The sequence below is a fragment of the Pseudopodoces humilis genome, chromosome 3 (assembly GCF_049639895.1).
Source record: "Pseudopodoces humilis isolate 2021_Gansu_Grassland_sample_001 chromosome 3, ASM4963989v1, whole genome shotgun sequence".
Lineage (NCBI taxonomy): Eukaryota > Metazoa > Chordata > Aves > Passeriformes > Paridae > Pseudopodoces > Pseudopodoces humilis.
In genome coordinates this window covers 73303554-73331006 of record NC_142202.1, presented here as the reverse complement: position 1 = coordinate 73331006, position 27453 = coordinate 73303554, and the positions used below count along the sequence as shown (strand labels likewise).

General features: G+C 35.3%; 1 protein-coding gene across 5 annotated transcripts in view; it reads right to left on the bottom strand.

Moving 5' to 3' along the window:
• The window catches only part of ASCC3 (activating signal cointegrator 1 complex subunit 3), a 253171-nt gene that overhangs the window by 11836 nt on the left and 213882 nt on the right, over positions 1-27453 (bottom strand). For all 5 annotated transcript variants that reach the window (XM_088053260.1, XM_088053258.1, XM_088053259.1 and 2 more), the window contains one exon: positions 9941-10165. In XM_088053260.1, coding sequence (XP_087909386.1) covers positions 9941-10165 — 225 coding nt within the window. The remainder of the gene's footprint in view (positions 1-9940; positions 10166-27453) is intronic.

The following is a 27453-nucleotide window of genomic DNA, read 5'->3' as shown; positions in this document are numbered from 1 at the left end:
GGAGCGGCTTTGTGGCCTGCAGATTTATATGTTGGTTCACATGACATTTGCTCACATAAGGAGGGAATTGTTCTCAGCATCAGACTGGAGTCAGTCTTTGAAACTTACAAGGTGAGTTGCTCTTTACCTGATTTCACATTTTAAAGTATATTGAAGGCTATCCATACAGTACAGTCTGTGTTTCTGAACAGTCTGTGTTGCTGAGACAGTCTGCTGTCTGCCTCCCGTTCTCCACTGCCTGATTCTTGTTTTTTTCTGCTATTCTGACAGCTTGAAACATCATGTTCCCCAGTGACGATACTGATGTACGCACGTGAAGAGTAATGGGAGCACAAATATCATGTATTTTCCATGAGCAACAAGAAAAATACAGTAAGCTGTATTTTTAGTCAGCATGAAGCAGTGGTATTTCATAGAATGCTTCTGAAGATGCACACATAACACTGTTGCATTTTTTCTTTTTTTTTTTTTTTATTTATCCCTCTACCCTCTTTAAACAGAGGTTTGAAAAGGGGAAAAGAAGAGTGAAGATGTAAGAGAAAGATAAATCTAAAACAAGCTATACTTTGAAATTAACTGGAGGATCCTTTCACATAGAAAATCTCCTAGAAATTGATAGAGGCCTACAGATAGATATCCCGTAGGGAGTAAGGAAAGCCTGTGTGTGTGAGACTCTGTGTTCCACATTGTTATAATGAATCCACATGGCAAATCCTCTTTTCCTCCTTATTTTCTGCTTCTTCACCCATAGAATTTATTCACAGCATCTCAATCTGGATGTGAAATCCAAGACAGTGACATTGTGAAAAAGTCAGAACAATGGTAAAGTTGGCTTGATTCATCTGCTGCCCTGGAAACCTCCACACATTTAGTTTTCCTCTAAATGTAAAACACAGAGATGCTTGATACTTAAATGGTTACTGAAATTCCTATAAATACTCAAGGTAATAAATTGAGTCATTCACCTATCTCCAAATGTAAATATAAGCAACTAAACAAAGACTATAATATAAACCACAAAAATTAAAGTATTTAATATTTAACTTATCTGATGAATAATGTATTTAGTCTCTCTAGTTTATCTAGTTGCTACCTGTTTGGTTTGTTGCTATTTTTAAGTCAAAACCAGTACAATTTTATAGAAACTGGTGGCCTTTATAAACTCTTATTTTGCAAAGCAGTAAATAAATTCTAACTATCTTACAGCTGGTAAGATTGGAACAGATTAAGAGTTCTAAATAAATTATGTTAAGTTGGGAAATGGCACAAATTGGTTACCTGCCTTTGTAGCCTAAGAATTTAAAAAAACACAGGATAATTTTATCACAAAGAAAAACTTAAAAGAAGAGGACAGTGAGTGCAAAAAGTGAAACAGGAAACAGAAAAAAATACAACAAATTAAATAATAAAAAAGAAACCAAAAAAACAAACCAAAAAACAAACAAAAAACCAAGCCAAAACCAAAACAATCCTCTAAGCCCACCACTTTTTAACCTAAAGTAGAATAAATGGGGTAAATAGATGGAGTCAAGGGAATTATTGGTTGTTATAACAGAAAATATGTTTACCGTCCTCTTATTTGGGACTCCTTCTGTGCTTAGAAGAATAAAAGCAGATGCCTATACTGAAATGGGTTTATCATGAAAGATTCAAGCAATAGCTCTTAAGCCTTCCAAATGTCATATTTGGACAGTTACAAAGTAATAATAGCAATTAGTAAAATTTACATTTTGTCTGTCACTATCAAAAACAGATTAGCTTGTGCCACCATGCACAAAAATGCCAATGATCAACAACTCACTGATGCAGATGTTGTCAGGTATGGCAAAAACTTTCATGCTGATGGTATTTGGAATTGAGTGTCAAAATGTTTGGATCAAAATCTTGCTATTACTATCATCATTTCAGGACTGCATCATCATCTATGATCAAGTTTTCATCTTATTTTCAGGAGCAGCAGTTGCTTATCCTCAGGTATGGAATGACTTAAACTGATCAAACTGTACCTTTCTCATCTAACATGAAGATGAAATTTAACAGTCTGTCTCTTTCTAGTCAAGGTTATTACCGATTCTTCGAATTTAAATGATGGTTTATAATTCCCTAATTTGAGTGGAATCAAAGATGGAGGCAGGATGTGGAAGATGTGAGTGTGTGGCACACTCACTGATAGCAAAACATTGCTCTTCTCTGGTGTTATTAAGCACTCTCTATACGTGCTCAAAATAAACTGGGTTATTAAATTGTTCCATAATGAACACAACCCTCCACTCACCCCAGCTCATTTAGGAGATTTTTTTCAGGCTACCAAATTATCCTGATTGCTAAATTCTTTATTCTAGAATAAATTCTAATGAAATAAATTGCTGAATTCTTTATTCTTCTTTTTACAAAGTTTTTATAAACACTGTTTTTGGTATTACTTTCACATCCTTCATTTGAAAGTCAGATACTCTGGATCACTCTTGTAGAACTGGTTAGGTGGCAGGGGACCAGACTAAAACTAGCAGAATTTCTGATCTATCCAAATGACTTAAATAGCTTTTTCCTTTAAGATAAGATATTGAAGTGTTAAAATTGATACAGCTTGCATCTCATTAACAGAGACTGCATAGTGCTTAGAATAATTTCTTCTCCTTTTTGAAGTCACCTGTGATATAACTCTGAATATAGCATTTTGACTTAAATCCTGTAAACATAAATGTTACTATTTTGTGGATAAATTATATTTAAGGGAAGTGCCAATGAAGCTATAATGTTAACTGCTCTGGACATAGAAGCAAGCTAAAGAAATGTAAGAGATGCCATTCCAGTTGAGAATTACACCTGTGACTACTCAGCTAGAAGTTGAGTGCCTACATGATGCCATTGGTGGCAATAACTTCATGGATGGCAGCTGAAACTTCAGGTTTATTCAGGATGAGTTACATGGCTCAATTTTATCTATTCTTAAAAGACTAATCTTATTTTCTGTATCAGTGCTTCACAGACCATGACACTTTTTTATTGCTTCTATTCATGAATTTGAAGTTTAGTCTAGGATTAAATTTCAGTTACATGTAAGAGTTTAAATCCATAGATCCATTAAAATCATTAGAATTGTGCCTAATTACAGCTGCTTAACACTATAGAATTCGTGTGGCAAATATAGATAATAGACAAAAGAGTATGCATTTTACCTATTTTCCTAAAAACTGTGAATTGAGAATAATGATAGTTTCTTCATGCTTCAATTGCAGGAAGCCTTCCAACACATAAGACTATATTATGATCCATGTGTGACTTGATAGTTTGCTAATACAAGTAAAATATTTTTTCAGATGTTAAAGCTTGTTTAAGTTTCATGTCTTTATATAAATCATGACTATGATGTTTTAATTACATATCTCAGAAACAGAAACTGACTTGAAAAGTTGGAATTTATTTGAATAAGCATTACAGACAGTTTAAAGTCACTACCTTTGGTATGTTCTATATCAGTAAAACAGGTATCTACAGAACCTTTGAAGTTCAGAGGTCTAGTCCAAAACTACTCTTTAAAAATGTTTTAATCTGGGAGAGAGAGGAGTTCTTTCAGATCAATTAAATCACCCTTGCACAGCTGTGTAGTTTCAGCCTACAGAACACCCCCCACTTGTACTTCATCAGAGATATAGTGAATACGTTGTAATTAATCCTATTCAGGAGGCACTCCTTTTATACTGCCCTCTGGATCCTACTTCACTTTTTTTACAAGCATATTCAGTCCCCTCTTCCATATGCTCTGCTACCCCCTATGAGAGACTAATTCTTCATTCTCCCATCATCATAAAGGTCTCACTGATGTATGCAAATTACAACCTTCCTAGCTGCTTCATAAGATTCCTATCCCTGTATTCATCCTTTAGCCTCCATAGTAATATTATTAGTATTTTCAGAACCAGGGAAAGGACCATAATGGAATAAACCATTTACTGTCTACATTTAGTGGAGTGCAACCCTTGGATTCTTACTGATTTCTTTTAAGAGCATTACAGAAATAAAAGCATCTACGGAGTGTGATATCAGCAACGTAAACTTGGTGGGGCATAACCCAGCATTCTGAACTCATTGAGTCCCAATAGCCAATTTCTTTTCAAATTACTAATTAATAAATTGTTATTTTCTACTATACAAGTGAACTGTGAAAAGAACAAAATGTTTTTGATAAGAATCTCTTTGCTATAAATCCCAATTTCCTGACATCAACAATGTCCTAAACCCAGGGTTTGTTTCAAATATTACAGAAGTCTACCAAAACCATGAAAGATACACAGCATCTCTCTCATAATAAATCTGTCCTCTTTACAATTTAGAGTCAGTTTCAAATTAGGAATGTAATATTTTGACAATAATCAAAAATTTTTGAGTGCATGCACAAGAATCCTTTTCAACAGCAACAGTTATTCCCAGTAACTTTCTCCTGAACTTTTAGCCCCTTAAGGTTAGCATTCAGGAAGCTCAGCTGCTGTCTAACAAACTTAATTAATCAAAAAGTCATTTCCGAGCTGTAACTATGAGTAAAAGTGCTTCAAGTGTGCTAGCAAGCCTACAAGTTAATCAAAATGCTAATGCAGTACAAATTAAAGTTGTGATTAACATTTCACAGTAGCTGCTTAAGTGAATTGATCACACAAATGGGTTAAGCATTACTCATTTCCTTCAGCCCCAACTGGGAAAAGGTTTGTCATGGGTGGGGGAGGGATTATGCACAAGCAGCACCAAATCATCATTAAACTGTCACCAAGATGCTTCCATACACCCGATCATCCACAGCAAGCAAAACTCCAACACCACAAAGGTAACCCTCCCTTCTCCCACACACATACCTACACAACACAAGCAGGAAGCATTTCCAGCCCAATGTGTCCAGGTACTTTCCCTACAAAGTGACCTATTGATGTTTAGTAAGTGAGCACTGCCACACAGTATAAGAACTACAAGATTTTTTGATGATTCTATTATTTCTAGACTCCTAATGTGGAATAATAGCCATACAGCCATGAAAGCAGACAGTATTTAAGTAAAATTGCAAACATTGTGCTATCACTGGAATATTACTGCATACACAAAGAATACATGTAGCAGCTCAAGAGATGTGGCCTCTGCTCTTCACTTGTTTCTGAGTAATCCTCTGCATTCTCAAGTTAATTTGATTCTCTTCCCTTCATTCAGTAAAGCTACCCATTTATTTATAGTTTCCAATGCAACCATTACACAAAAGCTCTTTCCCTGGACACTTGTGGACAAATCTTACTTACACAACTGTAAAATAGGCCTTTCCTGTAACTCCCACAACCTGCCAGCAAGCAGTTGGCACACCTGCACTACCAACAAGCAATACATGAGCTCAAACCACTCTTAAAACCTTTAAAAACTTCTCCACTTCCTCATTAGCAGAAAAATGAAAGATCCAAGGGACATGGCTCTCCAAATCAACAGTTTTAGTGGCTGTAATGAACTGAGGAGGTTTGGGCAGGATGAGAAGTGCAGAGATGAAAGACATTCTCTTTCTTTGAGTGCCAAAATGGCAACATGGGCTCCTTTCCCTTTCCATGGCCAGAAGTACTTTTGTGTACTACTGCTCCTTCTGAGGAGCCATCACCAGCACAGTCTGTATATACAGTAAGTACGTACTGTACATACAGCAAGTATTTAGTACATAAGCCAGCTCTTAGCTGAATTGGGCAGCATATTTGTGCAATATTTGACAACTCTGACACAAAGATGATTGTCATAAGAGCTATAGCAAAAGTTGCAGTTTAAATGACCAGACATGACTTTAACTGTTTTTGAATGGCTAAAGCAGTATTATAAACATCACCATCTAGCTAAGGAAACATTCAGTGCTTAACTCAAAGAGTATTTTTCCTTCCTGTCAAAATCAGATTCTCCAAAGGAGTAACATGATGGGGAAAGACAGAGCACCAGTGATAGCACTACAAGGTCCTTGTTACAGGGATAGGCACGTTTCCCATGCAGAGTAGTCCTCCTTCTGCAGTTTGGAATCTGTTTTCATGTCCATCCTCTCTCAATGCCCAGCTACCCTACTGAGATGTGTTTAACACATCCATAGGTAAACACTTCGCAAAGGTTAAGGCTGAGCTCCATGGCAGTTCTACTCCTGGCAATTTTAAAATATTTTATCAACGATTATACTACAAGTGGAGGCTTGTGGCCAATTCCAATGCAAAGCCAGCAACTGTTACATTATTTCTGAGAAGAGACTGCCCTGCTGAATCTGAGAGTGATGGTATTACTGCCTCAATTATCCATTTCAATTAATGCAAATATAGGCAATAGTCTTAGAACAGCAGAATAAGAACTGATCGCTGAATACACAGTCACAAAATATAAGGCTTGACAAAGGAAGCAAAAAAAGGAGATTAGATTTAGTTTCACATATTCTTAAATAAGATAGGAAAAAAAGGTGGAGTATTGTCATTACAATAATAATTCTATTTTATAAAAATGTTAGAAAAACAATTTTATTAGAATTTTTATTGTTTAATGTTCATTCTCCTGAAAGAAATGTAGACATGTTTGATTTTGAGAAGCTACTGGAGTGTTCAGCGCCATCTTAATGACACCTCTAGCTTTTCTCAGTAAAAATAACAGAGAGTGCTAGGCTTAAAGAGAATGTATTGTCTACCTAATTTGTACTAGAGGTATCTGAGGCAAATAAAAATTGAATGAGTTGGCCAAGGCCACACAGGAAGTTGTGGCAGTTTTTTTGAGCCATGGGAACCTTCTGTGCTTTATCTATGAGAGCCTGCCACTGATAACAAGCTAGATTTTAACTTGAGGTTTTCAGTGTAGAGCAGGGGCTTTCCTTCAGCCTAGTCAATACCTCAGTGGCCATTCATTACAGAGATGGGAGTGGGAGCAGGTAGGCATCCACATTCCAAAAAATTATATACAGCTATTCCCCATATTTCTGCAGTAAAAGGAAAAGATTCTGCTTTTCATCCTGGCTATATAAATACTAAATTTTATCTTGCTATTATGAATTCCACCTACATCTAACAAATGCTAACCATAGGAAAAACTGTAACAGAATATATTTCTTCCTTTTTTTTTTTATGCTAAAATTTACATTCCCGTATTAAGTCAGCACCATAACTACTCAAATTCTGTTAAATGCTATTGATTTAAATATTTCATCATAAGTATAAACAAGAGAATTCTATCGTAGAGCTAAAACTTTTAAGACATCCAAGAAAAAATTGAATTGTTGGATAATTTTTTTGTTAAAGGATAGTGGAATCTTACCTGGAAAAAAGCTACATTTACCTATGTAATGCTGTTAATATGGTTTTCTGCTGGACCAGTAACAATACTCATCCTGAAGTCACTAGCAATGAAAAAGTCCAGAAGGCATTGGAGGAATGGAAGGAAGAATGAAACAAGTAGGATAGGAAAGGAGGCATGAGACGGAAGGCTGATTCAGGTGAAAGACTCCACAGAAGATTGGAGAAGTTTAATAGTCTGTGATGGAAAGAGACTTGCTTACATATCATGGCTAGAGATGGCAAATCTGCACTGCAGGGGAGCTGGGATAAAGGCCTGCTGTATAACCACCTATAAAAGTTCTTCGAAAGATCTTTCTTTCTTGTAACAGAAAAGCAATGCTGATATGAAAAGTCTGCTATTCATGTACTCACCAGCAAAAACAACAGTTATGTTCAGGTCACAGTTTGAAGGTTAGCTATACAACCTCAACACTAAAATTATTTGTAAGTAAATAAACAAAAATTCAACATAACTCAAAAACCAATTCCTGCCTCATTGATGTATTTAATGTTTGATGATGCTCGAGTGTGTGTTCACACACACAGAGAACAACACCCACTGAATCTGTTCATCAATGGATCCTTCCATGCTTCAGTTCCTTTTCTCATAACTAACATCTTTTTTTTCTTCCTCTGCTGACCCAGAGTTCATCAGCAGGTCAGTGCTAAGGAAAAAGGTAACAACCACTATTGAAAGTGTAACCCTGTCTATTGCTTAGATTCTGGGAACTTTAACCTCCCTTTGGAAAGCGTGACTAATAAGATGGAACCAATAATCTCCTGAGAGATGTAAACCATGTGCCAACTTTAAAATACAAAAGTGCTTGCATGTTTTTTCCTTTTTTTTTCTTTTTTTTTTCCTTTTATTAAGAAGTTTTTCTTTTTATAAAAGATTACTGTATATATAACATTATGTAGTAGTTAACTGAAGGTTGGAGCGCCAAGGTAGAGTATGGAATGGCATTTTTCTGAGCTCTGCTTCAGTTTAAAGGAACTGTTGAATATTTTGGAATTATTTTTATTTCTAAGTGATTATTGTTTCTGAAATACATATGATGCAGTAGCAGGATTAAGAAAACACATTTCTTAGCAAAACAGAACAAAATAATTACTGAAAATAGTATTTAATTTAAATTTTCCCCAAATAAGTAATTAACTTCATAATGATTACTCTACACACATCAAAATGAACTTTAGGTATGTGATTTCTTTGAAACAAAGGTGAATGTTCTCACCTGGGCAAGTGATGCTTTTTCCTGTTAATAACTGAATATATAGAATAGCTGTTTCTGCATTTTCAGCACCATGATTTTATTGATTTGAAATATTTGAAACAGACTAACATCCAAGTACTGCTGGTTGCCAAGATTAGGACTGTGTAGCAGTAAAATCTGTGGTGTTATTTGCTTCTTACATTACCTATTTTCAGTTTTGCTTCAGTTTTGATATTAGTATTTTAAGCTTCTTTTTATTAGTGTAAGGTTGAACCTTATCCAAATTGATGGACTGAATTGCACACAGTATTTTCCTCTGTCTAGAGCACTGATTAATAGTTTCTCATAGAACAGGCTTGACACAATGATGTTTGCAGTTACCATATTGCCAACAGGCTTCAAACAAGAGCAAAGCTTCTGTCTGAAAGTTGACAAACAGATCACTGAGGACATTAACATTTGAGCAAACAAAAACTGTAGGAAGAAAGAAATAGTGGCTCTATTTTACAGATATTGAACTCAGAAACATAAAGAGAGTAGTTTGTTAAAGGCTGCCTGATCTTCAAGAATTTGTGAATGAGTCCTTGTGCAGTTCTGCTAAAGAGAAGAATTCTTCCCAGGAGACTCACAGGGTTGGTTGTTTCCTGTGACAGCTAGATCTCGCCTTTCCTGCTGTGACTGTAACTGAGCTTTTCAGTTATGGCAGCACTCTATCCCAAACTCCAATTGCTACTTTAAAATTCTTTTGAGGTGGCAGCTGTACATGTGATTGCTTGTTACCAGTACTCTCCATGATCAGTTTAGTTTCTGTGGGCTGCAACTGCTGTGCAACTGTAAAAATTCACAAGTCTCCAGGGTGAGTTTTAAATCTGCATTTAAAAACATGCTCTTTGACTCTGTGATAATTGGGACATAGAAGAGGTATCTTTACATTAGCTAGAGAAGCTTAGGGAAAACCCCTTTATGTCACCCCAAGTCATATTTCAAAACACGTTACATTTGTGCTTGGGAGGTGACTATAATGCTTTTGGGTGCTAGAAAAGTAGAAGTACCCAGGGGAGACAGGTTCTTAGATATCAGCATAACAATCTGCAGGGACCATCGCCATGCCAGAATGGCTCTCATACAACATTCCACAATACAGAGATAGAAAGCTGTTGCAAAGAAAGCAGAGGTCATTATAAGGCACTAGATGCCTCTAGTCAGAGCAGTGGTCTTTTACTCTGAACTTGTTTATGTTCTGTAAAGCGGGAACCATTACGGGCATCCAGTTCCTCCATAAATAAGGCATTACAATATCATGTAGTACCAGCTCTCTGCAAGATTACAAGAAATCTTCAGATTCTTCTATATTTAAAACATGACAACACTCTAAACAGTAAACCAACAAGAGTTATATACTGAAATACGTCATACCTGGCATATTCTGATTGCTTGGTCCAGCACCGTCTTTGTATCAGTTGCATAATCTGGACAAGGCAGCACGGCATGACTGAAGTGGGCTTGCAGCAAGAGGTGTGTTTTTGTGTGTGAACTGTCAAATGAATGGGGATTGACTTCAATTGGAAGGTGTTTGGCCAGTTCACTGTTCATCTGATCTTCATTGTGTCTCACAGGCAGATCTGTGTACTCATCAGCATTCTTAAAAAAAAAGAAAAAGTTAATCATTGTAATTAACTTCAGAGTAACTATTATTGCTTACTGAGGCATTAAAAGTATATGCATTTAATTTACTACAGTTAGATTTCAACACAAAAATAGCATTTAAATGTTTAGAACGTGTACTTATTTATCAAAATCACTCACAGGAAAACAATAACTAATATAATATTCTCAAATATTGATACATTTATAGATTCTAAACTTTTTTCATTCCACATAGCTGGTACTAACATTAGAGAAGAGGAAAATAAATGCAATGACATAAATATATTCTTTGGATGGATTCAATAGTAGAAGATGACCCACAGGTATCCTACCTATTGGCTCACAAAAACATTGTAAGGTTAGCTGTAAAGAAGTCAAAACCTCATATTTTCAGTTTTCAGGTTTCAAGTTTTTCTCTTGGCACTCAAAACCCAGTAGCTTTGAAATGGCTCTGATATGGTTATTTTCAAATATTTTTTCAATATTTTGAGCAGTCAGTGTCTAAGCAACTGATGATGAGTGATCAAAAAAAAACGCACAATTTTAAGTAGGTGGTGAAAACATTCTCTGCGTTCCAGAGTGGTACTAATGCTATTCATGCCAAAATGAAAGCTGTGTAAGAATTTTCTCACTGTTGCAAAAAGGAGCTGCCCACCAATATGTAATCTAAATGTAGTTATAAGTAGCAACATGACAGGGGCTGAGAGGAGCAAGTACAACTGTTTTGATATCCTAGGCAGAGATGTCAATTCTCTTGGGAAATCCACTGTCTTTGAAAAAAAGTTCAACAGAAACATCCTAAGAACTATAATTTGGGCTAAAGAGTCAGTTTCGTGACTTAATTGGCAATTTTTCCCTCCACAAAATCTTCCTGTGCAGTGCATGTACATGTGTACATATCATTTGGAGTGAGAACAATCTTTCTAAATTACAAAACTTGCAAGTAAGGTAAGAGTTTTATAATACGTGATATCTTTTCCATCTGTAACTTAAGACAGTGTATTTCTTTTGTCATAAAATAAGAAGTCATTTGGGGAGCCTGAAGGGCAATGTCTTCGAAACTACAGGCTTAGCAGAGACCATTAAATTAAAGTGTTCAGGGTTTTATATTCCTCTTAAACTATAGATTCAACATTTTGCATTTTAGTCTTCAATTTCATCAGACTTCCTGCAAATCCATATTAATGAAATATTCACAACAGTAACCAGTGAAGAGTGAGGTAAAGAAAAATGGCAATTTTAGAACACCTAATTGAACTACCTAATTGACTTACAAAGAACCATATCCTCTCATTAATATCCTAAGACACAGAACCTTTTCTGATAATTCCTAAAAGCAGTTGGAAAGTTGGTTTTTACCTCCTTGAAAATTGACAGCACAAAACTTTCTATTTTCTTTAATGGTGCAAGGAAACTATGTCTAAACTGTGATATCAATGTAAAAGGAATGGTAACCATTAGACAATTTAAGGTTTGGAAAGAAAATCAGAATGCCATTAATTTATTTCATATCTCAACTGCAGATTAGAAGTGAAGACTGAATGAAGACAACTGCTGCTTAATCCTGGATGTCTCTGCTAGATCTCTTGTGAAAACTGTGGTCATTTATTCTCTGAACCTAAGGTCACAATCTTTTTAAGCCCTATAGAAGGCTGCATGTTTGCTTCACTCTTTTTATTTAACTGGCTTCTCCTTCAAAGATATTTTAAAGAATATTTACCAAGGAGATTTTTTACTTAGTTTTGCTTTGCAGTTTAAAGTAGCAGAAAGAAGGAGGATCAGCTAAGTCAGTCCAGACCGACTGGTATGCCTGAAAATGCATTTTCACTAATTCTTCCCCAGCACATGTTTTATTTACATCCAAAACACTCCTCTTATTTTAAACAACTTGCCTACTTAATTTCCTGTTTGTGATCATTGACTGTAAGTAAGTGAGGTTCATTTTCTTATCTGCATCATGTAGGTAATTAAAGGAAATTGAGAATGGGTAGTGAAGCTTTTATACAACTGAGAATGAAGCTGAATGGAGGGCACTGAGGTCAGCAGAGTCCATTATATTTTTATGTGAGAGGCCGGTATGTCTGCCCTGTCCTTGTTTGCTTAGTGTAGGCTGGACAGACTACTAACTGCAAATCTGTTTCTCTGATTTGCCCAGCTGTCCTTGAATAAAGACATCTTCCATTGCAAAACGTTAAATGACAGTGATTGACAACTTTGTGATGAACTCTGCTTGTAACCCCCTGCTACTGTTTTCAGGTTGCATAAGAAAAGACAGAATAAAGAAACATCCTTTGTAATCACCTCAAATGGGCCCTGCTGTTCACTCAATATTTTTTCATTTTATTTTCCTTTTCATTGCAAATCTCAATCTGTTCTGTAAAGGCTGTAGCTTCTACTACTCCACACAATATATAATATATATTGTTTTAGTACCTCATATCTGAACACCGTTCTTACTTCCATGGGTGAGAAAACAGATCAAACTACACATCAAAAATTAATCTTCCTTCTAAAGTCAAGAAACTTAATACAAGCTTCATAGTCAAACCACAAAGCACTGCTGTGCATTTTTCACTTTCCCTTTTTCTCTTCTTAAATAAGAGCTGTTGCATCCCATGTACAAATAATAGGTTTACAAGCACCTACACAGTTGAGCATAACTTGGTGTATACCAGGAAATAACCAGGAATTTTAGCTACAGGTTCTGCAACTGTGCATTTGGTAGTCATGTCACATCTCCTTCTCCTACATTTCTGTGATGGACTTCCCCAATAATGTCTCCTTTTGGGCATTAGAGACTGCTGCATCATTTCAAGGGTGTAGGAGTCATCTCAGACTTATATTTCAACCTGCATGTGATACAGGGTGGTCATATAGGAGACAGTAACTTGCATTGCTGGTGAGAAATGTCACACACAGACCTGCATAAACTCAACAGTTACATTTTACAAGGCCAAAGGGCTATTCTGGTAATTGAATTCTGTTTCCTGAATAACAGCAGCCACAGAATCATCTTTAAATCTTGTCTACAACATCATGCTCCAAATATGCAGCTTACCATCACCCTTTATTTGAACTGTTAGAATAGTCCTAAAAGGAAACAACTCATACTATTTTAAAATATCTTTTGCAGTTTTGTGGTTCTATCAGGCATTTGAGCAGCCAGACCAAACTAAAACTTAAATAAGGTATCCAACATGGTGAGTACTGTGCTCTGCAGAGTATATAGGGTTAAAAACTCCAGATTTTCTTTCTACCCACAAAAAGTGTAAGTTTAGCTGAAATTACTGATTTATAGTGAGAGCTGAGCTATAAACTTTTTGATCTCCTAAAATACTTTGCATCTTGAGTAAATACATCTTGCCACTTTTCTCTACAAGAGAGAAGAGGATATTGTGGACCACAGACAGAAATGGAATCAAGGTGAGCTACTGAAGCAAACTTGAATATTTTAAGTTCAGTTCAGTCATGGGAACAGTAAAACTTATAAAGTTAATGAGTTCTAGACTTTAAAGAGCAGTTGATTAATTTGTAACAGTGAGGGTCTAAACCAACCCAAAAATAGTTTCTCACATTCCAGAGTTGAACCAGTAGTCTTTTCTTTAGCAATGTTTTTGAAACTGCCTTAGAATTGACTGACTGTCTGTATGTTCCTTTCCTTTATATAGTTACTGTGAACCCAATCACACCATATTTTCAACTTTAATAAACTTGCAACATATTTTGCTCTCTTTCAAGTTTCTGATGTTGAAAGAAACAAGGGAAAAACATTCTTAGAACATTTTTCTATTAAAATAAATCAGTTTTTAAACTAAAGTATAAAAAAATGCAGCAGACTAGTACTAAAATTAAATATTAGCATAGAAAAGGAGAAAAGACGAGGATCATTTTTAACTAGTACAGTAATTCCATTGTCTTTACCTGAAACTTGATTTAAATTACATAAACTTCTCTAATAGTCAAAGTACATGCTGAAGGACTGCAAAAATCATACATTTGTGAATAGAATTAATAAGATACAATAAATAAATATGTGTGGTTTTTTACAGCTGTTTTGCAATTAACACTAATAATGCATTATGAATTTTAGTTCTTTGCTACCAGAAGTACAACAGTATGCCAATATCCAACTTATTTTCCCAAGTAAAATACCATATTTTCATCACTGGAAAACTGGATAAGCGAATATAATCTCAACAGTAATATTATTGTATAATTTGCTTTTGTCTTTTGTTCCATTGTACAAAGTGATACAGAGTACTCCAGTGCAGCATCCAGACCTGCCACATTGTGCCACACTATATAGGAAGCACCTGGAATACAAAATTTGAAGCAACCTGTACTTGTCCTCATTTAGGTGATACCTACTTACCCCTAATATAGAACAGAGAAGAGAAGCATGGTCAAAATATAGAAATAACAAGGACTGATAGTTTGTGAGTAACTAGGTAACATCTGCCTTATAACAGATTCACAAATTCTGAATTTTTCTTTGAGGATATTTGAGCTTCTGTACTTAAAACCATTTGGAATTATTTCCAATTTTATTTTTATACATATATATCTCCACTCATGTGCTGACAGAAATCTAATTTGATTCTATTACCTATATCATAAGGAAAATCAAAAAAATTAGTTAACTAAATCTCCCAAGCTAATCTTCCTTTGACAATGATTTTCCCAAGAGAAAAAGACCATATTATGTGACAAAGCAATGGCACAAGTGTATACTATAAACATTATTTAAATTAACTAACTTATCTATAGCATATTTTATTGTCACATTTTCAAGTGTGAGTTTGATTTATATGAAAAGACATTACATTTACATTGATGAATCCTTACAGGCAGCTAGAAGATAATCAAGCTTACATTTATATTCAGAAAACTAATTAAGGTGAGGAAATATGCGCTTTAAAAAAGAGGGAAAAAAACTGAAATAACCAAAACCAAACCTAACTTAAAAGTGGTTTTTCAGCTCATTCCAAAAGGTAATGTAGATTGAGAAACAGAATTGGAGAAGTACTTGCTACAACTACTGCTCTGAATATTTTATCTTTGTTAGTGATTCCATTATAAACTCGTATTTTAAGGAATTTATGGTAGCCTCTAAGTGTATGCATTTTGGTCTCAGTTTTATGAGACATAATTTAAACTTCCAAATGCTTGGGTGTTTTTTTTACTCTTAGATATAAAAGGTCTATGACAATATTCCAATAAAAAGACACTTACAAACATATGTTACTAGTTATAAGTTTTAAGAACAAACATGACATGTGTTTTCAAAATTCATATTATAGACTAAAAGGGAAAAAAAACCCATTTCTGCCAGTTCACTCTGCTTTAGCCATGTAAAAATAAACTTTTAAGACAAACTTTGCAGAAGAAATGCTCCAGATTTTCAGGGCAGGCTTGCAGGCTCTGCTAAACCACAGAGCAGGCTGAGGCTTTGTAGAGAACTTAAAAAATGGCTAACATGGTTCAAAAGAAGACAACAACATTTTTCAGGGAAGATTAACATATATTTGCTACATGATACTGTCATTAATCACAGACACCATGTCTACAAATAAACTCCTTGTCTTTACACACTGTACAACTGCACATGCATGTGGCAGTGCCATCAAACTGCATCCAGCATCACTAGAGCCAATTCTGCAGTGCAGCTCCTTCCCCTCGGGGGCCTTCCCATGCCTTCCTTCCCAGGGCTGGTGGCTGTCAGTGAGGAAAGGCAGAAAGCAGAGCCCTGTGCCAGCCCAGAGCCACAGAGCACGGAGGAGTCAGAGGCACAGCCTCCAGGCAGCAGCCATCCCTGGCTGTGGGAAAGGGGGTCCCCTCTTGGGCACTGGGGACCCTCACTGGACACTTTCTCTGCCCTTACCCTCCACTCCAGCATAGGTTATAGGAAAATGCTCCAGTCACTTTTTAACACCCCATCAGAACACTTCACCGTCCAGAAAAGGAGGGAAACAGATGCATATGATGGAGACCATTGTCCAAGGAAAAGAACCTGTTCAATATCTTCTAAAACAAATAGAAATTTTTAAAATCTTTTATCTAATTAGTGTTTAATGCACTTTTAGAGATAATGACATATATTAAAAGAAAAAAAAAAAAAGGTATGAATTCTAAGTGTAACATTAACCCAATTAACTGGGTAAGAGCAAAACAGTGAAGCTGTGCTGCCCTGGGCTCTGTCTCTAGATTTAAGACTCAACATAGCAAACAATGGAAATTTCCAGTTGGCCACGATAAGTTGAAGAGAGAAAGTTGTGAAACCCATCAACATACAATTATGCAAATCTGTTATGTTTTAAACATTAATTTGTAACTGTCATTCAGGATTTAAAATGGGCCCATTTCTGTCATGGGACCCACAAAAATAGTTTATAAGAACATACCAGTTAAAAGTTCTTACAGTTCTTAGTTCTCATGTTAGTGATCAGAGTAATTAATTATTAATATATTATTATGTTAATATGCAATATATTAATTGTATTCTCATACTTTAAGTGGAAAAGTGCTTGATTTTTGCTTTTAAATAGCTGCATATGATCAACTCCACAAATTTTACAATTACAGACATCATAAAAAGCACAACCTAGGGCAATGAAACAGTTGAGTGATCACTTAAAAACACCCTAAAGGGCTTAGATTTCACAAGTCCACCTCTTACTTAAAACATCCAAACTACAAACTACTGATGACATTCCTGATGACCAGGGGTCAGGAGTCTGAAGGACCTTTGCCACTGCTCACAGAGCAATAGGAGGTCAGCAATATTAGCTACCAGTAGCAGAGTAACCTGGCAGATCTGGGAACTTCTAAACTACGAAGTTAAATTACAGACCTCTGCCTCAGCATGGAGTTATAAAAGAATATGCAAGTATGCTAGCATACAGGAGGAGGAGGATTATTGTAAAGAAACAATGATTTGACATGGGAAAGAAATTCCTAGGACTTCTATCGTAACTTTAAAGCTGATTTTCCTTTTTTTTTTCTCTAGTTTCCTAAGCATATTAGAGAAGCTGAGTTTCAGTGTAGGGGAAGATACAGTAATAGATAATATCTATTCTAAAATCACTGTAATTGTCTTACTAAATGTTAAAAAATTTACTTATAGAACCATTCTATTTCAGGAAATTTTCCTATTTAAGTTACATACTTTACTAAAACATTACAACAAGGAATGAATTCATGATTTTAAGTCCTACCTCTCACATTCCATATTTCATAAAGGTTATGATTACAGTCATATTTCCCTGCTACTTTTTCTGGGCAGTCCTAATAAAACCAGTTCTAAAAATACATTTTCCCTGAATGTAGAGGTACTTTCATAGTATTAAGCCTGTACAACTTTCATAGATGTGGCTTTAGTTTGCTCTTAGGTTTTTAAGTTAAATTATATATTAAGTTAAAATATAAGTATTCCTGTAATACTTGCACAGTTTACGAAAACATAAACGCAAAAGAAAACTAAATTAGGACAAAAATAACAGCAAACATCTGGTACTGAATGCATATTATTCACCTAGAATAAGATGCTTTGACCACAGCAAATAAATATAAATGGAATAGTACAAATTCAATTTATAAAGTGAATTTTCATAACGTGAGAGAATTACTACATTTCATTGCTATAAACAGTATATTAGAGTTTTTGCCTCTCCAAAATGCCTGACTTTTCTGATTACTTCTCATGAGAATGCTTCAAACCTGCACATTTTGAATGTCTTATCATCGCTCCTTTTCTTTAATCTTAAAACCTAGATGGGGCAGTGACCCACAACTTACTTTCCCTGTAATCTCAAGTCATATTATAGGAAAGATTTAAAATTGACTGGTTTTGGCTGTACTGAAACGAATTGCATTGCACTATTACAGAAAAGCTTTTCAGTGCATGAACTCAGTAATCTGCTAACATGAAACAGGGAAAATGTCTCTGAGTATACATTCAAAAGTCTCATTGTCATGAGAACTCTACTTCAGTTCCATTTGGACGTCTGTCGGCATTTTGAAATTGAGCTTGGCTGAATCAGCTGGCCCAACTACTGACTGAGATGATGATAGCAATAAAAACTGGAATAACAAATCCTGGCACACAGCTTTCCCTGGGAAAGTGATCAGTCATTTTCCATCTTTGGCTTTGAACCTCCATTGGGATCTTTCAGTGCAGAGCCCAGACCCAGGGAAGAAGTTAACAGATCTCTGCATTAAGTTAATGCCACTCTCACGGAGACAGGAGTAAGCGCTACTAATTCTTTATGTGAAACGGGGCCCCTACGTACTGTATATGTTAATGGCAAGCTGTAAAAGCTCTGTGTGCTGAAAACCAAATTTCAAATCTGCTGACCTGTGGCAGGTCCCCTAGTGGGGAGCCACAAATGCACACTGCTGCATTTTTGTACTGGATTAAATTCCGGATCTAGACTACTATGTGACCAGAGACAAAAGGGAATAAAAAGTTCACAGGCGTGAATACCTGTCATCATGTGGTGAAATGAGTAGCAGCCTGTGTTCAAGAGAGGCTCAAGCCCAGAATAACACAAGAACAATACAAACTGGCAGAAATATATGGGAAACTTGGAAGGTGCCTACATACATGCACAATGTCTTTTCAGCAAGCCAATGCTACTGGTCTCACTCTGAGCACTTTTAAATGAATATAGTTTAATATAATAATAAAAAAACACAACTCTAAGAGGAAATGACAGCTGTTGCAAGTAAATTTCAATAAGGGTAGTTCCCTGCTGATAAAAACTGGCACATCTCCATTCATTTCCGTGTAACTATGTGGATTAACGTTGCCTGAAAATCTAACCCAATGTTTTGAACAACTTAAGAGCTACAAGGAAATACACAGATGGAAGACACTGGTAATTACAAGGGTGAGAAAGAAGGGTAATTACTAAGGAAACAAAAAAGTAAAGGAAAAATATGTGAACTCAATACAAATAGACAACTTGTGAGTGTTTTGAGATGCTTGATTTGAGTTCCATCAACTTTTCTGTTACAAATGACAACAGGTTTGATACCAAGAATAACATGGGAAAAAATGCCCTTGTACCACAGTGGACCTTAACAGGACATGCCACTACCAAAATAGGATGTACCATATATTAATAAGGCAAATCTAACCCTTTTTTGATGGCAAGTGGTAATTTTTCTTGGTGATTGTCACTGCACACAAATTTGTGAGAAGACTGTAAACTCAGCGTTCCTACAAAGACACGTACCATGTCTTGCCTACACGTAAATAAAGACATTAGTCTAAAATACACTGTAAGATCTGTATCTAAAAAAAATGGAATGATAACTGATAATTAAGAGAGATTAAAGATATTTTGCCTCTGGCATAAAGTTTTAAGAACTTCTTTTAAAAGACAAAGAAAACAGAGATTTTCAGGACCAGATGTCTAGGAAGATCCCATTTGGATTTGAGCTACTTAAATTTGCAATCATGTATTTATACATCTAACAGAGCTTCTGTTTCCCCTAGAATCTGAAAATTAACTAGCTTTGTAGCATCTTCCTTGATCTGCCACCCGTGCCCTGAGGATTAGAGACTCCACCTGAGCTTGTTTTACAAGCATAACAGAAAAAATTAATCTCTGCTGGCAGTGATCCCACTGGGATACTGATGAATAATGATATCCCTCTCTTGCTGCCCTCTCAGTCCACTAGAAAAGCCACTCTAACCCAGCAACGTGGAAACCGCTGAAACCATTCCAGCTGTGGATTAGCAGGCAGTCAAGCATCCATCTGTTCTGTGTGAATCAAGAGAAAGCAAACATGCATTCTTGTAGCTAAAGAAGTATTAAAAATTAGCATCTTATATGACTGCATATAGTAAATACTAAAACAATCATATACAAAAGAAAAAAATAATCCATTATCTATACCGCATGTTGTTTGCTATTGCTTGTTGCCTTAAGCAAATGATAAACCAGTTGAAATTAATCTCCTTAAGCTACAAAATACTGTGCAGTCAATGATTTAATATGTTTAAGATAAAATTTCCTAATACTGTATGCATCAGTTGTACCTAAAAACCTTTAGTCAAGAAACAAGTATGTACCCATTTCATAAGCAAACATAGTGACGTTCTGCCAGGAGAAACATTTAAGAGGCCCATTGTGAGAAGAATTTTAGCCATTTTCTCACCCCATAAGGTGAGAGCAATAGACCTGAGATATTTTCTCTTTCTGAAAATGAGTAGTTTGGGTAATCTCTGCTGGCTTGCTACTCTTCAACTGGAAGACAGAATGGAAAGGCAGTGGAAGTGGAAATTGGAATGTGGGCAGCCCAATCAAATTGGTGATGTCTGATTTGACTCTTCCATGGAAAGAGGACAATGGCCTACTATAAATTAAGGAAAGCTGAATTTGAGCATTACCCCAGAAAAAAGTACTATAAAAGTGCATACTTTGACAGTTTTCCCATCCATCATCAATTCTGATACTTTGCTTGATGCCTGGCTTACATTTATTAAGTTGCAGAGGTGAAGAAAATGTGAAACTGTTCTCTAAAAGAAGCCTTCCTATCATACAATAAATTTTCAAATACATACATTATTTTTTCAAATGCTTTCAATTTTTTTCAAATGCTAAGGCCTTTTGGTAACAAAAATCCTTCTGCAATTTCTTCTAACATCACAGGTAGCATACCTAACTAGCTGTGAAATAAATCATCTTGTAAATATTAGGCAATAGGAGAGGCCTATTTCTTAAATATTTCTAAATAGAAGAGGCCAATTTCTTAAAAGTTCATCTCTGATAATATGCAACATCAACATTTAAAGTAAAATTCAATTTCTGAAGCTAGACAGGCCCCCATCAGGAAAAAAAAAGAAAAAGAAAATGAGACAAAGAAAGAATCTAAATGCAAATAGGAAAATACAAGTGTCAGATACTTCATTAATGACTGATCAGTAATCCTCTTATGCTCTTTTTTTTTTAAACTACTATGCTAAAGTATGCTGGATATCAATCTTGTATGATGTAATCATTTCAGCCAAACCAATCCTTATCCTGTAGTTTCTGTTCCAATCAGAGAACAAGCTACAATGTCATCCTCTTCCTTAACAGTTTTACAAGCAATATCCTCTATGCTGACAACAAAGAAAAAGTACTTTTGTGCCTTTAAACAGAAGTCTGTATGGTCTAGCTGGTGTCACTGAGTGAACTGTATTCTATGAAAACAAAGTCACCAATATGATAACTGTAATAACTTATAGTACAATTGTATAAATCTGTCAAAGGCAAAGGCATTATCTAGAAGCCAGTGAAGACAAAAGAACTGCAGGGTGCAGAAGGCCTAAATTTGCTTTTCCTGCTTCAATTACAAATTGGGAGGAATAAAGCATGTAGAACTTGAACTGACTTGCTAAAGACAAACTGAGCTTGTGTGACTTCCCGCTGGAGCATCTGGGACATGAGGACATACAACCATTTATCAAAGCAGCCTTACAGATCATAAAACATTCATCTTTACCATAATAAAGATGCTGTTGAGAACTTTGGTTCTGTTTCAACAAACACAAACATTGCTTCAACAAATATATTGTATATGCTATTGTATAGCAGTCATATGACATGACTGCTGAAAAAAGCCATTTAATTTCCTATATGAATACTTTGCCAAGTAGTGGCTGCATGTACACAACTATGCATAATTTGAAATCTTGCATAATGGTGGCTACAATTCTGCTACAATTCTAACTGTCCAGCAGTAAGTAAAAAGTGTTTGTGCTAAATGAACAAACAAATAAGTGGTCCATTGTTGAATTGCATGCAGCTTTGAGCAGTCAGTTAAACCAAGCTTGCTATCATTGAACTTGCTTCTACCATGGGCAAACACTGATTTGCCACAGATGGCAGAGAATGTTCACCTTTGCAGCTACCAGACCAGGACAGTACTTCCGTCTACCTGGCTCTCAGAATACTTTCTACTAGTATACGTGAGTGTTTTGCTGCTATAGCTGCATCCTGTTAAAGGAATTTATTTCCTCTTTTTTTCTGACAGAAACAGTTACTAAAGCAGGCATTTGAAATGGTGATATAGCATGAGGGTACTGCTTTCTACTGCCACAGCTATATACACTTTCAAGTTTTTCCCTTGCATGTTACATTGCAATCAAAGCAAATTTAAAGAAACTAACTCCACCCCTCCCCCCCCATATTATATCCAGGATAATAGTTCTTATTTTATGGCCTTTGTTGTGGCAAATGTTTGTCAGAAACATTTGGCTACAACTTTAAAACAGGTTTTAATTTAGCTTTTGTGAGTATTGATTCAGTTTGGTTTTTCTAATTTTTTCTTTTCTTTAGTCTTTGTTGTTTTTTTAAACTGGTATATAATGACAGATATTAAATAAGAAGACTGGATGGGAAAAAAAGGAGACCTGTAAATTAGAGGTCAGAAACTCATATATACTGGAGATGGAAAGGATCTGTATTTTCTGGTTTTGAATGTAATTTTTTCTTCCTGATGCCATAAAAATGGAAGACTCATGCCATGTTGAGCTAGCTGTCACTGGTGGGCATTGTTACCTTGATTTACTAATGGACTGTGCTTTCCTGGAAAGGCAGGCAGCATATTATGCCTTCAAAATCAAACAATCATTTGCAAAAAGAAGACCAGGAAACAGTTGTGTCACGATGTCAGGAAAAAATTACTGAATTCAAGAACTACAGCAACATTAAAAACTGCTCCATCTACTGGGACTAGAGAAAAATCAAGACTAATTAAATGTGTGAGTATCCAGAGGAGTACTTTTTCCACTAAGTACAAGATATTTTTGAATATACTGGATATAGATGATGAAAATTGGATGCTATTTCATTTTGTTTTATTTTCATGAGCCCAAACATAATTTTCAAATTTAAACTATCAAATACACAGTGATAACATCTAGATGATTCAAGTGGGAACTGAAGCACAAATGTTTTAACATGTTAAAATCCAGAGAATATAGGCTATACAAAAATTAAGTAAATTATCCAGGAAATGCCTGTGTTTAGGATGAAAGTTATGCATTGAACAGTACCTGGTACAGATTTATTGTAAGGAAAAGATTTCATTGTAAGAGGTAACAGTTTTCTTCTGTTAAAAATATACAAAAATATTTCTTCTATTACTAAAATATGAATAATGGCTGAGACCACAGCACTGATGTTCATATTGTTGAGATTGTACCATAGATGTGAAATAAGACATGGAAGTTCTTTAAAGGCTAGCATGTAACAAATTGCTTTCCATCTGATATAAATTTTACATTATAAAATACTTCTATTCTTGACACTGAAATGCCATATTCAAAAAGAATAACTTAATGAATATAGTTTTGCTGAAGAAAATCAGAGTATCACCTTTATTTTCTTCTAAATTAAATGTAAATGCAATTTTACACTAACTGTAAACACTGACTGACTTAGGAAGGGTGATCTGATTTTTCTCTGAAATAACTAAAGAACAGAGACTCAGTTTTATATAATGTCTTAAAAATTCCTAAAAGCAATGCTTCTGCCATGGCTTGCAGGGAAAATATTAAACAAAACAGATCACATTAGCTTCTCTTTTTTGACAGTATTTTAGTAAGGAATTAATCCCCTCTTCCCTAGTTTTTACTGGAGAGCTGTTGAAAAGATGGTTTATCACTCAGTCAAAAGCCTTTGCAGCCCCATCATGGGAGACCAAATCAGCAACAGAATGCCCATACAGAAATAAAATTATTTTAGGCTGAGAGTGTAAATACTCACAAAGAATTGTGTATTTCCCTGGTTGGAAATTGCCAGCAGGAATTGCCAACAATGATGAAGAGGAAATAAAGCTACTTTATTAATTATCTAGGTTAATTATCTAGGTTCTCATAGTACAAATACTGACCAGGTTCTGAAAGACAGATAAGGCATTAATAACTCTACCCATTTGCTGTCAATGTATCTTGAATGGAGAGTGTCTGTTTCATGAACCTTACACCTTCCAAGTCTGTGACTCCAACAATGACAGATTTTCTGCTGAGTTCCAAATTACTTAGTCTAATACAAGCCAGTATCACCATAACAATTTTCAGAAAGAAATATAGGGAAGAGGCACATGGATACCAAACTTCTATGTCCGTGTTTGTAGCACAGAAAGACAGACACGTGTGCCCCACTATAACAAAAATATCATGTTCTCTCTCTAATCTCCCTTTTCTAAGAAAAAATCCCTCTCTCTTATAAACAGTTTACGTGAAAGACAGCAGTAGGAACATGAAAACCAACCAGTTCTCTTTTGTAGGCAGAAACTTAAAAAAAAAGAAATTAGGAACAACACGGAGATAAAACAAGGGATGAAAGATGGGAATGGTCTCTCCTTCACTCACTAGTATGTACAGGTATGACAAATTTTTTGCTCTGTAAATAGGAATATTAACCAGATAAGTTAAAAATCACCAACAATCATGAAACTAGTGGATCTAGGTGTCACAGCCCTGATCAATCAGACTTTCTTTCCTCAAGCTAAAACAAATCACTATTTACTTTTAAAAACATTTGTGCAGAAAAAGACAAGAATTACCTTAAAGTATCTATCATTGTTTTTTACCTAGACCTCTTTTTTAATCTCTGCACCTAACTATCAGAATTACAAGAAACAGTCTAGGCACCTCAGGGAAATCCAGCCTGTCAGTAATAATTCATGAACACTTTCTCATCAATAATACTTAATGCAATAAGCACCATAACTTAACAGTGATTAAGCTCATTTGGATTACTACAGTCTGAGCCTGGTTAGGGAAGGTTTAAAGAAAACTCTGTGGAAAAACATCAAACATTTTCTCTCAGAAAAAAAATTACCAGTCCACTAGCTCAAGCCAGTGACAAAAATAACTGAATGTGAAGTTCCACCTGCTAACTGAAAACCCAAGGCAGCTCAAACATGTCAGGTACAGATTTACCAAGAGGAGCAGGGCAACCATGAGGAGATTTTCACCCACTGATTCAAATCACTTATTACTGTAATATTTCCAACATGACTGCTCCCATGTGCCATGCTCCTGCTCATGTTATAAATAGTCAACGCCTACTCACCAGAGTAGGAAAAAAAAAATAAATTCATTTCATCTTGTAAAATGCTGGTAGATGATCAGAATGAAAAGGTAAAATAAAATCAGAGAAAAGAACAGATACTGGAGAAAACTATGAGTGGTCTTCCACTAAGTGAAAACAAATCCTGCTATTATGTGACTTTTTTGAGAGAGCCACACTAAAACAACAACTCTAGATACTGGATGACTCACAACTACTTTTTCACGTGAGTTTTAAAGATTCTTTGATAATTCACTGGTGATCAATCCTGAATTTTGAACACTTCCATTCAGAATGCAAAAATATCAATCTGAAACTCAAATTCCCTTAATCAAACTCATATTTAACCCCCTTAATATAATCCTAAATTTCTGAATTCTTGAACAAAATCTTGCTTTTTTTTCCCACGTTTTAAACAAACTTTTGCTCCTATTCAAGTTATTTACATATTTTGTATCTATATCCCATTTGAAAAATGAAAATCAGGATTTTCTTTCTTCAAATTGTTCACGTCTGATTTTCTTATATACATTAGAGACTTGTAAATATCTAAAGGTTTGCAAGCTTAGGTAAAACTCCAACAAATAATAAGTGTTATGTCTATGAAATCCTGCAACTGCATGAGAAATGCTTGGATGGTTATTCTTAAAAAACACAGTCCAAAATTTGAAACTTTAAAACTCAGTGATCAGCAGAATAATCACAATTATAATTATTTTTGTAATGGTAACAGGCCTTTTTGTACTATAGCTACAGCTTTCAGTTTCAGCATCATTAAGAGATTCTTCAAATTACTTTTAAACATCCTTTTCCCTCAGGATTTTCACTTATACCTAATTAGACTACTTACCCCATGCCATGTAATTCCCTATTGCCAAAACCGCTAAATGCTTCAATAAGAAGGAGGAGGGCAACAGTGGAGTGAGGCAGATGTAATGTCATTGGTTAACAATAGAGGTGTGAAGCAACTGCTGTAATTATAAAACTCATTAATGCACAGTGTTTAGGGGGAAAAAAATCCTTGGCAATAACTGTTGAAATGGCATTTCTTTTCAACACTACATCAGATTGAAAAAACTGATTTTAAAAATTACTGAAAAAAGCATTTTACATCTTCAGTAAGACAGAATAGTAGTTCCACTAATGATTACAAGAATCAACATCCACATAAAAAGTAAGCAAGAACTGTCAGCTCTAATGGCATCCAGCACTTGTAAATCCTTCTCATCTCTAAAACTGCTACATGTGGTGCATTTTGACCCTTAAGCAATTTTATTTTTAGTCTCATTCCTCTTGAGATTGTGAATGGATAACTTACAAAACTGTATTATCAGGAAAAGAAAAATCAGAAAATATTAAAGCAAGATTAATGAACTTAAAATTTTACAATCTCTACCAAACATTAATTTTGGTCCTAAGTTTCACCTACAATAGAAATATTTGCCAGTTACTTTTGCAATTCTTGAATGCACACAGGTCAAATAGGCAAATTCAAACAGGCAGAACTAGGTTCTTCTTCTATCATTCCTCTTCCATATCCTACTTATCAGCTAAGGAAGTGTTATGAACTGCCATCTCTGCTAATATTCTCAAACTTTCCTTACCCAAATTTGTCTGAAAAAAAAAAATCCTGACACTTCTAGGTGCAGAAAATTTTCACTAGAGAGGAGATTTTAAAGAGATAGCAGCTGGAGTAAAACATTCTTCTTGAATACTCAACATTGTATTATTTAACTTCTGTTCACATGTGGGTATTAAAATTTCTGTTATTTTACATACAGCATATCTAGGTATTGTGGATGTTTACCATTTTGAATTCACCTGAAGACACTGAATTTCATTTCGTTAATTGCAATGTTTTCTGACATCAGAACAACAGATACTGCAGGGTCAGTGATAGCAATTCCCTTATTTAGGCTGTCAAACAGTTTCCATTACAAAAGATTATTGTGGCCTTTATTTCTGAGCTGTAACACTCTGAATGTTTGCAGCAGGTGCTTTAAATTTATCAGGAAGAAAAGTCTCTGTTCTAGAAAAGTGCTTTTCCTAGTGACATAAAATGCTGATCAGGTTTTGTTCAGTTACAAACTGTTGAATAGCACTATTTTAACTTTTCTCCTTGTATTTCTTCTCAGAGAAGTTTTGGCAGCATGCCGAAACAATAATGAATACAAAAGAAAGATACATAAATACTGTAAGATGGGACTTTAA